The sequence below is a fragment of the Ovis aries genome, chromosome 8 (genome assembly GCF_016772045.2).
Source record: "Ovis aries strain OAR_USU_Benz2616 breed Rambouillet chromosome 8, ARS-UI_Ramb_v3.0, whole genome shotgun sequence".
Classification (NCBI taxonomy): Eukaryota; Metazoa; Chordata; class Mammalia; order Artiodactyla; family Bovidae; genus Ovis; species Ovis aries.
In genome coordinates this window covers 54,877,871-54,891,659 of record NC_056061.1, presented here as the reverse complement: position 1 = coordinate 54,891,659, position 13,789 = coordinate 54,877,871, and the positions used below count along the sequence as shown (strand labels likewise).

At 38.1% G+C, this 13,789-nt stretch overlaps 1 protein-coding gene across 3 annotated transcripts in view; it reads right to left on the bottom strand.

The window, feature by feature from the left end:
- LAMA2 (laminin subunit alpha 2) overlaps nt 1–13,789 on the bottom strand; it is a 684,287-nt gene that overhangs the window by 260,156 nt on the left and 410,342 nt on the right. For all 3 annotated transcript variants that reach the window (XM_060419598.1, XM_060419599.1, XM_060419600.1), the window contains exon 18: nt 915–1,001. In XM_060419598.1, coding sequence (XP_060275581.1) covers nt 915–1,001 — 87 coding nt within the window. The remainder of the gene's footprint in view (nt 1–914; nt 1,002–13,789) is intronic.

Below are 13,789 nucleotides of genomic sequence, written 5' to 3'. Positions count from 1 at the left end.
GGCTGAATTCTCTCTGGGTGATTGGCCCTTGCTTCATTAACTTTATGCAATCTGGTTGAAACAGACCTGATGGCTGCCAAGAGGACAGGAAAGGATAGGCAGAAACAGCCTTCTGTGGTGTTTACCTTGGTGATGCTGGGTGAAAGCAGGTCATTTCCTCTACCCCTCCCTCTACTTCCACCCTTGCCTAATCTCTAGTAATGGCAGCAAAAGGGACTGTTTTCAATGCTACAACCAGAAAGTTGTGCTGGTCAACAATATCATGGGAGAACTTTGTTCCATTTTCAGTGAACCTGAAATACGGAAGAACCTTTTCCTTGGAAAGATTTTAGGAGAAAAAATAATCATTCAAGTTACATAAAATAATATCCTGGATCTAATGCAAAACAACCTAGTAAAATTAACAGGAATTAAAATATTGACTTAGAAACAATTAGATGGGTCATATAAATCATGATAATATATTACATTTGGTTTCAATTTTCAAATATATTTAAGGTGAATTATGGACCACTTGCTGAACTATGAACTACACACTTAAACTACATTTTAAGGACAAAAAGCTAATTATGAAAAATAAATGTTGCCAACGTAGACAGCAAGATAAATCTTAAAGTGCATGACTTTCCACTTGAGCAATACTTTCTAGAAAGATTGCAGGTTAATGCTTAACCTTTAAGATTAAAACATTAATCAAACATTCTCTGAGTGAATGGAGATTTATGGAGCAATTTCTAGAGAATAAATAAACTATAAGAATATAATGCATTTGTTTGACAAGTGTGGTAAGAAACTTTATTTCAACTCACCAAGTGTGGTGGCTTTTCTGGGGCAGTGCAAAAGATTATGATGCCTGTGGTTTTATAACTCCCAAGGTGGAAATCACAGTGAAAGACAGTTGAGTACGTGCTTACCTCTCACAGCGTTGTCCTGAGTACCCAACAGGGCATTCATCACAGATCAAGCCAAGACTTTGGTCCAAATGGCATGTTGGGCTAAAGCTATGTTGATGTCATTGGAGAACAACAAGGAAAAGGAAGAAACATACATAAAGTCATTAGTAGAATATTTTCATTTCTCTTCTTTCAATATCGCTGTGACAAAAGGGTACAGCGTAGTCATTCTCATCTCACAGATGGAGATTAGGGTCTGGGAAGTCAAGGATGAAATGATATACCTATTTCTGCAGATGTGAATACAGTCCAGTGGAAAAGTGTCCCTGAAACATGTTAGTAATTAATATTTGACTGTTCTGCATCCCCAAACATCAGGAACAAATGGGATCCTACAGCTGCTCTTGAGGGATTCCTCAGGCCTGGCAAAACATAGTCTTACATGTTTTCTCTCCACCCAAATCCTGACGAATTTGAAGCAACCCAAAGGAATCTGTTATAGATTTTGGAAAACTCAGAATGTGGTCATGGAAGCAGTGGTGGTGGTTCCTCTGCCCAGTACTGCTGTCATGGGTGGCTGGGTGCGTGCGTGTGTGTGTGTTCAGGCCACTGCCCATGTGTACTCATGGGTCAGCTGTTTACACAGATGGAACTCTTGGAAAAGCTTTCAGATAAGATCAAGCATATTCTGCCTAAATTTCTAACAAATTCAAACAAACAAAAACCATGTTGCCATTTCATATTTCTGCTATGTTCCAAAGTTTGCCTCTCTGCATGTATTTCTATCTGGGGTCTGAAATAACAGAGTTGAATACCAAGTCAGGAATCAGCAGAGTGATTATGTGCTAGCTTTAGCCTTCACCAACATGCTCAACTCTGGCCATACTTCTTTGTCTTGTGAGAGACACCTTTCACGCATAGACCCTTATCTCAAGAGTGACACAATGGCTCTCTGAAGAGCCATCAAGTGTTTTGAATTCTGTGAGTTCTGCTACTTAATGATTTTAAAAGGATATGCCCCCAATTAATCTTTCTCCCATCATGCTTTCCCTAAGTAGATTTATTTTCTATTATATACGACAGGACAATTCAGTGGAATCTTGCTTGATGGTTAAATGAATTAAAGAAAGAACAACAAATTTAACTGCAAGTTTTGAATTCACTTTACTCTTGACAGTTTCATGACTTTGAAATACTTTTTTAACTTTTGTGCAGATCAGATCACGGGTACTATTTTTAAATATTATCCCTGTGGCTTAACTCATGGTAGTCCTGTAAAGATTTAATTAATTAATTAATTAATTTTTAATTGAACTATACTTGATTTAAAATATTGTTTTAATTTTGGGTATACAGCAAAATGACTCAGTTATATGTATATATCTTTCAGATTATTCTCTATTATAGATTATAAGAAGATATTGAAGAGTTTCCTGTGTTACACAGTAAGTCCTTGTTGCCTATCTATTTTATGTATAGTAGTTTGTGTCTGTTAATCCCATATTACTAACTTATCCCTCACTTTAATTTATCTACTCACTTTCCCTTTTGGTAACTATAAATTTGTTTTTTACATCTGTTTTTATTCTATATATACATTCACTTGTAGTATTTTTTTGGATTCCACATGTAAGTGATATAATACTTGTCTTTCTCTGTCTGATTTACTTCATTTAGTATGATAGTCTCTAGGTCTATCTATGGTGCTGAAAATGGCAATATTTCATTCTTTTTGTAGCTGAGAAATATAAATATAAATATATATATATATATATACATATTCACACACACATGCACCATGTGTGTGAGTATGCATGCTCAGTTGTGTTTGACTCTTTGCAACCCTAAGGACTGCAATCTGTCAGGCTTCACTGTTTATGGAATTTTCCAGGCAAGAATACTGGAAAGGGTTGCTGTTTCCTACTCCAGGGGATCTTTCCAACCCAGAGATTGAACCCACGTCTCCTGCACTGGCAGGCGGATTCTTTACCACTGAGCCACCTGGGAAGCCCCCACATCTTCTTAAACCAATTGTCTGCTGATGTGCACTTGGGTCGTTTCTATGTCTTGGCTATTTCACATAGTGCTGCTATAACACTGGGGTACATGTATCTTTTCAAATTAAGAGTTTTTGGTTTTTTTTCTGGATATATGTCCAAGAGTAGAATTGCTGGATCATACAGCAGCTCTATTTTCAGTTTTTAAAGGAACCTCCATACTATTTTCTGTAGTGGATGTACCAATTTAGATTCCCACCAGCAGTGTAAGAAGATTCCCCCTTTTCTCTAAACCTTCTCCAGCATTTATTATTTGTAGACTTTTTGATGATAGTCATTCTGACCAGTGTGAAGCAATAACTCACTGTGGTTTTGCTTTTCATTCCTCTAATAATTAGCAATGAACATCTTTTCAGGTGCCTACTGGTCACCTGTATGTCTTCTTCAGAGAAATGTCTATTTAGACCTGCCCATTTTTTGATTGGGTTATTTTTAAAGATTTAATAATTCTTATTTGTTGATAGTAGCAAGCTATTAGAACCAAGTAGTTTTATCATTACAAAAAAACCCCACAGATGTATAGTCACAGATGTAGAAAATAAAGTGCTGGTTACCAGGGTGTAAGGGGGGGATAAATTGGAAGATTAGGGTCACATATACATACTACTGTATATAAATTCTACAGCATGGATCTATGTGTACTTAGCTGTGTCCGACTCTTTGTGGGCCCATGAACTATAGCCTGCCAGACTCCTCTGTCCATGGAATTTTCCAGGCAAGACTACTGGAATGGATTGCCATGCTCTTCTCCAGAGGATCTTCCTGAATCAGGGATAGAACCCATATCTCTTGCATGTGGCACTAGAGCCACCTGGGAATAAGAACCTACTGTAGAGCACAGGGAATTCTATTCAGTACTCTGTAAGGGCCTACATGGGAAAGAAATCTTAAAAAACAGAGTGGATATATTAATATGCATAACTGATTCACTTTGCTGTACAACCAAAACTAACACAACAGTGTAAATCAACTACACCCCAACAAAAATTAATATTATTTTTTTCAATTCAGTGAAGCATTTTACATGAATCTATTGAGGTAAGTGGGGAAAAATCTGGTCCAATACATCCTGAATATACAAATCTTACTCAAATTAAAGATGTCACATTAAGGTGGCTGCTACAAGCAGAAGAACAAGCCATCCTCAGTCTGCAATCTCTGAGAGGAGACTCATCTTTCAGAGTGCAGCCTGTGGGAGCACACCAAGGGGGAGCACACCAAGGGAGAGCATGCCAAGGGGGAGTACGCCAAGGGGGATATTCTTGGCAAGAATATGACTGCATTGAAGAGAAGAGGCACATGTTAAAATGGAAAGAAACATTTTTTTAACTCCTCACTCTGCGATTTACTATTGTTTTCAGACATAAAGGAGGACTGGATTTTGACAAACCTCTAGAATGCATGTCTTCTTTTAAAATTGGCATTATTTAATTGCCTTATCATCTACAGAGAAAGTAATTCTTAACTGAAAAAACCCCTAGGTTTCCCACCCATGTGGGACTATGATGATTGAAAGGAAACCATGCTCTCCTGTCCAAAGATGGTGAAGGAATAGGACAGGGAGACCACTTTCTCCCCCACAAATTCATCAAATGATCATTTGAATGCTGAGCAACTTCCACCAAACAACTCCTGAATGCTGGCGGAGGACACCAAGCACCCAGAAAGGAAGCCCATTCTCTTTGAAAAGATGTAGGACAAAATATAAAGACAAAAAGAGAGACAAAAGAGCTACAGACTGAGACCCGTGCTGGGGAGGGAGTCATGAAGGAAGAGAAGTTTCCAAACAGTAGGAAACCCTCTCACAGGAGGGTCTGATGGCGGTTTTCGGAGTCTCAGAGGGCAACATAACCAAGAGAAAAAACAAAACAAAACAAAACAGAACATGCTCCTAACCACAACTGCCGGCAAAGTAGCTCAGACACTCGTATCTGCCACCATCAAGTGGGGGCTGGATAAGGAGGGGTGGGCTGTGTAATCGATGCTTAGGGTAAGGACTGGGTCTCAGTGACCTGAGGACAATCTGAGGGAGCTAATGTGAGACAGCAACCCAAACTGTGAGATCACCAGAGAGGAAAAAAAAAAAGAGATCTTTCCCACAAAAGGCTCTAAGGTACAGCCTGGTCTGCTCACAGAACAAAGGAGTGCGTGAATACCAAAGGAGAGCTAGCCAACGGTGTACAGGCCTCTCCCAGAGGCAGAGAGGTAGGTGTGCGACAGCCAGAGCCAGAAGGCAAGGGGCAGGGGCAATCTTGGTGCCAGAGACCCGCCTCCTCCACCAAACTGTGAGCAGGCTCCCAGTTGCTAACCATGTCTTCCTGGGACCCTGGACAGTTGCCATTTCCCAGGAAGGTCACAGCCTGAGATCAACTCCCCAGAGGAGACACACGGCACACCTAGGAAACCGAGCAGCTGGGACCAGGGATTAAGATGCACAGCCCACCTGGGACAGTGCACTCGCCAAGCACCTGGTCACCTGAGCTGCTCGGACCTGGGAAGGGCACAAAATACAGGCCTGGCTGAGTCTGTGCCCTTTCGGAGTACCTGAGAACCTGAGCGGCTTGAAAAGTGAACGTGAAAGTGAAAGTGAAGTCGCTTAGTCGTGTCCGACTCTTTGGCATGACTGAGCGACTTCATTTTCACTTTCAAGCCGCTCAGGTTCTCAGGTACTCCGCAAGGGCACAGACTCAGCTGGGCCTGTGTTTTGTGCCCTTCCCAGGTCCACGCAGCTCAGGTGACCAGGAGACCTGGGTAATGTAGGAAATGCAGGGTTCTCTTTGGACAGTGCTCCTTGCAGAGCATCCTGGAGCCTGAGCAGTGTAGTCCCAGGAAGAACACACCACCCTGAGCGGGGGCTAACCCAGTGTAGTCTATATAATGCGAGCACTCCCCACACATACCAGCAATATTTATTTGCAGGGTCCCTTGCTCGCCACAACACAACTGAACAAGTGAGCCTAAATAAGTGACCACATTTGCCCCCTTGTGTCAGGGTGGAAATTAGACACTGAAGAGACCTGAAACAGAGGAAGCCAAAATAAACAAAGAGGGAACCGCTCTGGAAGTGACAGGTGCAACAGATTAACACCCTGTAGTTAACACTGACTAAGCATTGGAGGGGGCCTACAGACCTTGAGAACACGTACGTACAAGCTGGAACAAGGAACTATCTGAAACTGAACTGATCCCACACTGCCCACAAAAGCTCCAGAGAAATTCCCAGATATATTTTTACTATTATCACTTTAAAATTTTTCTTATAATTTAAGTTCTTTATCACTCCTTTAATTTTTATTTTTATAACCTATTACCTTGCACAAAAGACCCTATTTTAAAGCAAATTTCATATATATATTTCATAATTTTTGTGATTTTGTTTTGTATTTTTAATATATATATTTTTTGAGAGTCTAACCTCTACTCTAGATTTTTAATCTTTTTTTTTGATATTTGTTATCAATTTTGTACCTTTAAGAATCTAATCTTCAGTATCCATTTTCACTTAGGGGTGTGATTACTGGCTTGATTGCTCTCTCCCCTTTTGACCCTCCCGTTTCTCTCCCAGGTCACCTCTATATCCTTCCTCCCCCTTCTCCTCTCTACTTAACTCTGTGAATGTCTCTGGGTGTTCTGGGCTGTGGGGAACACTTAGGAAACTGATTACTGGCTAGATTAGTCTCTCCAGTTTTGACTCCCTTTCTGTTCCTCCTGGTCACCTCTGTCTCCCTCCTCCCTCTTCTCTTTACTATGTAACTCTGTGAATCTCTCTGGGTGTTCCAGACTGTTGAAAGCCCTTAGGAAATCTATTACTGGCTAGATCACTCTCTCCCCTTTTGATTCCCCCTCTTCTCCTGGTCACCTCTGTCTCCCTCTTCCCTCTTATCTTCTCCATGTAATTCTGTCAACATCTCTGTGTGTCCCTCGCTGTGGAGAATTGTTTCACCATTAACCTAGATGTTTTGTGATCTGTGCTATTTGGATGGAGAAGTCTTGAGGCTACTGTAAGAATAAGACTGAAAGCCAAAGGCAGGAGGCTCAACTCCAGAACTTGAGAACATCAGAGAACTCCTGATTCCAGGTAACATGAATAGACAAGAGCTCAACCAAAGGCCTCCATACCTACACTGAAACCAAGCTCCACCCAAGAATCAACAAAATCCAGAGCAAGATCACCATGCTAATTTTCCAGCAAAGCAGGAACACGACCCTGAGCATTAAAAGACAGGCTTTCTAAAGCCATGCCAAACCCATAGACACTCCAAAACTCACTACTGGACACTTCATTGCACTCCTGAAAGAAGAGATCCAGCTCCACCCACCAGAACACAAACACAAGCTCCCCTAACCAAGAAACCTTGACAACCACTAGTCCAACTCCAACCACAGGGAGCAAGCTCCACAATAAAGAGGAAACAAGAACTTTCAGCCTACAGAGAGGGTACCCCAAACACAGCAATCTAAACAAAAGGAAAAGGCAGAGACATATTCTGCAGGTGAAGGAACATGATAAATGCCCAGTAAACCAAACAAAAGAGGAGACAGGAGTCTTCCTGAAAAAGAATTCAAAATAATGATAGTACAGATGATCTAAAATCTTGAAAACAAAATGGAGTTACAGATAAATAGACTAGAGACAGGGATTGAGAAGACACAAGAAATGTTTAACAAGGACCTAGAAGAAATAAAGAAGAGTCGATCAATAATGAATAATGTAATAACCGAGATCAAAAGCACCCTGGAGGGAATAAACAGTAGAATAACTGAGGCAGAAGAGAGGATAAGTGACGTGGAAGATAGAATGTTAGAAACAAATGAAGCAGAGGGGAAAAAAGAAAAAAATAATTAAAAGAAATGAAAACAACCTCAGAGACCTCTGAGACAATGTTAAACACCCCAACATTCAAATAATAAGAGTCCCAGAAGAAGAAAACAAAAAGAAAGGGCATGAGAAAATACTTGAGGAGATAATAATTGAGTACTTCCCTAAAATGAGGAAGGAAATAGCCACCCAAGTCCAAGAAACCCAGAGAGGCCCAAACAGGGTAAACCCAAGTCAAAACACCTCAAGACACATATTAATCAAACTAACAAAGATCAAACACAAAGAGCAAATATGAAAAGCACCAAGGGAAAAGCAACGAATTATACACAAGGGGATCCCCATAAGGATGACAGTGATCTTTCAATAGAAACTCTTCAGGCCAGAAGGGAATGGCAGGACATACTTAAAGTGATAAAAGAGAAAAACCTACAACCCAGATTACTGTACTTAGTAAGGATCTCATTCAGACATGAAGGAGAAATCAAAAGCTTTATAGACAAGCAAAAGTTGAGAGAATTCAGCACCACCAAACCAGCTCTTCAACACAGATCTTCTCTAGACAGGAAACACAGAAAAGGTTTATAAACTCGAAACTAAAACAACAAAGCATATGGCAATGTGATCATACTTATCAATAATTACCTTAAATGTAAATGGGTTGAATGCCCCAACCAAAAGACAAAGACTGGCTGAATGGATACAAAAACAAGACCCCTATATATGCCGTCTACAGGAGACCCACCTCAAAACAAGGAACACATACAGACTGAAAGTGAAGGGCTGGAAAAAGATGTTTCATGCACATGGAGACCAAAAGAAAGCAGGAGTAGCAATACTTGTATCAGATAAAATAGACTTTGAAATAAAGACCATGAAAAGAGACAAAGAAGGACATTACATAATGCTCAAAGGATCAATCCAAGAAGAAGATATAACAATGATAAATATATATGCACCCAACATAGGAGCATCTCAATATGTAAGGCAAATGATAAAAAGTATGAAAGGGGAAATTAACAGTAACACAATAATAGTGGGAGACTTTAGTAGCCCACTCATACCTATGAATAGATCAATGAAACAGAAAATCAGCAAGGGTACACAAGCTTTAAATGATACAATGGACCAGTTAGACCTAATTGATAGCTATAGGACATTTCATCCCAGAACAACAAATGTTACCTTTTCCTCAAGTGCACACGGAACATTCTCCAGGATAGATCACATCCTGCACCATAAATCTAGCCTTGGTAAATTCAAAAAGGTTGAAATCATTTCAAGTATTTTTTTGATCACAATGCAGTAAGATTAGATGTCAACTACAGGAAAATAAAAACTATTAAAATACAAACAGATGGAGGCTAAGCAACATGCTTCTGAATATCCAACAAATCATGGAGGAAATAAAAAAGTAAATAAAAATACGCATACAAATAAATTAAAATGAAAACATAACAACCCCAAAACTATGGGATTCAGTAAAAGCAGTGCTAAGAGGAAGGTTCATAGCAATACAAGCTTACCTCAAGAAACAAGGGGAAAATAAATTACCTAACTTTACACCTAAAACAACTAGAAAAAGAAAAAATAAAGAAACTCAGGGTTAGTACAAGGAAAGAAATAATGAAAATTAGAGCAGAAATAAATGAAAAGGAAACAAAGGAGACTATAGCAAGAATCAACAAAACTAAAAGCTGGTTCTTTGAGAAGATAAATAAAACAGACAAACCATTAGCCAGACTCATCACAAAATAAAGGGAGAAGAATCAAATCAACAAAATTACAAATGAAAATGGAGAAATCACAAAAGACAACACAGAAATACAAAGGAAAATAAGAGACTACTATCAGCAACTATATGCCAATAAAATGGACAACTTGGAAGAAATGGACAAATTCTTAGAAAAGTACAGTCTTCCAAAATGGAACCAGGAAGAATTTAAAATTTTAACAGACCCATCACAAGCATGGATATCAAAACTGTAATCAAAAATCTTCCAAAAAACAAAGCCCAGGACCAGATGGCTTCACTGGTGAATTCTACCAAAAATTTAGAGAAGAGCTAACACCTATCCTACTCAAACTCTTCCAGAAAATTGTAGAGGAAGGTAAACTCCCAAACTCATTCTATGAGGCCACCATCACCCTAATGCTAAAACCTGACAAAGATGCCACAAAAAAAGGAAACTGTAGGCCAATATCACTAATGAACATAGATGCAAAAATCCTCAACAAAATTCTAGCAAACAGAATCCAACAACATATTAAAAAGAACATACATCACAATCAAGTGGGCTTTATCCCAGGGATGCAAAGATTCTTCAATATTTGCAAATTAATCAATGTGATACACCACATTAACAAATTAAAAAATAAAAGCCATATGATTATCTCAATAGATGCAGAGAAAGCCTTTGACAAAATTATGATAAAAACTCTCCATAAATCGGGCATAGAAGGAACATACTTTAACATATTAAAAGCCATATATGATAAACCCACAGCAAGCATTATTCTCAATGGCAAAAAATTGAAAGCATTTCCCCTAAAGTCAGGAACAAGACAAGGATGCCTACTCTCACTACTACTATTCACATAGTTTTGGAAGCTTTAGCCACAGCAATCAGAGAAAATAAAGAAATAAAAGAAATCCAAGTTGGAAAGAAGAATTAAAACTCTCAGTTTGCAGATGACATGATCCTCTATATAGAAAACCCTAAAGACAACACCAGAAAATTACTAGAGCTGATCAATGAATATAGTAAAGTTGCAGGATATAAAATTAATACACAGAAATCCCATGCATTTCTATACACTAAGAATGAGAAAACAGAAAGAGAAATGAAGGAAACAATCCCATTCACCGTTGTGATGAAAAGAATAAAATACTTAGGAATAAATCTACCTAAAGAAACAAGAGTCCTATATATAGAAACTATAAAACACTGATGAAAGAAATCAAAGATGACACAGATTGATGGAGAAATATATCATGTTCATGGATTGGAAGAATCAATATAGTGAAAATGAGTATTCTACCCAAAGCAATCTATAGATTCAATGTAATCCCTATCAAGCTACCAACAGTATTTTTCACAGAACTAGAACAGATAATTTCACAATTTGTATGGAAATACAAAAAAACCTCGAACAGCCAAGCAATCTTGAGAAAGAAAAATGGAACTAGAGGAATCAACCTGCCTGACCTCAGACTATACTAAAAAGCTACAGTCATCAAGACAGTATGGTACTGGCACAAAGACAGAAATACAGATCAATGGATCAAAATAGAAAGCCCGGAGATAAATCCACACACCTATGGACACCTTATCTTTGATAAAGGAGGCAAAAATATACAATGGAGAAAAGACAATCTCTTTAACAAGTGATGCTGGGAAAATGGTCAACCACCTGTAAAAGAATGAAACTAGAACACTAACACCATACACAAAAATAAACTCAAAATGGATTAAAAATCTAAATATAAGACCAGAAACTATAAAATACCTAGAGGAAAACATTGGCAGTACACTCTCTGACATGAATCACAGAATGATCCTCTATGACCCACCTCCCAGAGTAACGGAAATAAAAGCAAAAACAAACAAATGGGCTTAATTAAAAGAATATATCTCAAAAATATACAAGCAGCTCCTGCAGCTCAATACCAGAAAAATAAATGACCCAATCAAAAAATGGGCCAAAGAACTAAACAGACATTTCTCCAAAGAAGACATACAGATGGCTAACAAACACATGAAAAGATGCTCAGCATGACTCATTATCAGAGAAATGCAAATCAAAACCACAATGAGGTACCATCTCACATGGATCAGAATGGCTACTATCAAAAAGTCTAGAAACAATAAATGCTGGAGAGTGTGTGGAGAAAAGGGAACCCTTTTATACTGTTGGTGGGAATGCAGACTAGTATAGCCAGTATGGTGAACAGTGTAGACAGTGTAAGTTTTTTTTCCTTAAATAAACTGGAAACAGAACTTCCATACAACCCAGCAATCCCACTGCTGGGCATACACACTGAGGAAACCAGAAATGACAGAGACACGTGTATGTTGCAGCACTGTTTACAATAGCTAGGACAGGGAAGCAATTTAGCTGTCCATTGACAGATAAATGGGTAAGAAAACTGTGGTACATACACACAATGAAATATTACTCAGCTATTAAAAAGAACACATTTGAATCAGTTCTAATGAGGTGGATGAAACTGGAGCCTATTATACACAGTGAAGTAAGTCAGAAAGAAAAACACCAATACGGTATATTAAGGCATATATATGGAATTTAGAAAGATAGTAACAATGACCCTATGTACGAGACAGCAAAAGAGACACAGATATAAAGAACAGAATTTTGGACTCTGTGGGAGAAGGTGAGGGTGGGATGATTTGAGAGAATAGCATTGAAACATGTATTTATCATATGTGAAATAGATGAGCAGTCCAAGTTCAATGCATGAAACAGGGCATGCAAAGTTGGTGCACTGGGACAATCCAGAGGGATGGGATGGGAAGTGAGGTGGGAGGGGCTTCAGGATGGGGGACACATGTACACCCGTGGCTGATTCACGTCAATGTATGTTAAAAACCACCGCAATATTGTAAAGTAATTAGCCTCCAATTATAATAAATAAATTAATTAAATAAATAAGAAAGGAAACCACATCGATTATTTTTTAATCCTAAATTAGTTTACTATAATTCATGTCAAAGGTGCTCCACAAAGCTTCTGACACTTTAAAACTATTCATAAAATAGATTTCAAATTCTTAAATATACCCCTGCCTCAGTTAGAATGACAGAAGTAATGTAAAATGCACTCATTGACAGAAAGCAATGCTTTTTCAGAAAAAATTAAACAATAACAATATATCAGATTTGACTAGCTCTTTACATTTTTAGTGAGCTTTTATGAATAATTCTATCAAATTTTCACAAAATCCTACGAGCTGATTGGGTGGGCATAATTTTTCTTGTCCAAAGTCATATGCTAATTTCCAGGAGAATTTAGCACAGAATCCCAAACTTTGTTTCTAACTTGATATTCTCTTTTCCCTATTTGTTGCTGTTTAGTGACAAGGCCGTGTCCGTCTGACTCTTTGTAACCCCATGGACAGCAGCATGCCAGGTGTCTCTGTCTTTCACACCTTCTTAATTCAGAATTAAGTAAATTTAAACTTTGACTGGAGTGACTTAGCACACAAACTTCTAGTGGTGTAACTACTTGACACATGAGTCTAAATAAAAGCTCCTCATAAAGTATGTTTGAATTTGTGCTTCAATACCCTTTAAACAATGTAAACAGGGTTCATTCCCTTGCTGCTGTAGCTATAACTATGGAGAAGATGGTATTCAGCCACAAACATAAAATTAGAATAAGAAATAAACATGTACGTCAAGAAATGTCTATAGAATTTGGATTGGCAAATGCAGCAACTTGACACTGATTTTGGCAAATACTTGAAGCTAACTGTTCTATGAAAGAAAGAGGGAACTGGAAGATCTTTGCTAACTTCAAGAGATTCCAAGATTATGTCATCTAACTGTAATTGGCCAGCTTCACACCAGCAGAGGCACTGTTCTGCTTCCTGGCTTAGTCACTCCACAGAAGACACAAGCGACCAAGAATAGCAGGCATTTTTCACAAACGGAGCAAGAGAAGCTACTGCCAGAATAAATAGTAAGGATCTACACAAAGAAACAGTCTTTTTAAATGACTGAATATAGATTTTTATATTTATGTTGATCTATTTATAAGTAAGTGTATATATGTACATATAAATTAATATGTATGTGAGCATATGTGTGTATTTACATACATCAAGGTACAAACACAGATACAATCTGCTTTGTTCCAGAAAGTATTTAATTCTAATATCAAAATATGTACATTAAGATAAAATGATGCAATAAAAGAGAACAAAACTAAAAATTAACATAAAAATTAAGGGTATATTTAGAGTGCAGAATTCATATTATAAAAATGCATTTTTATGG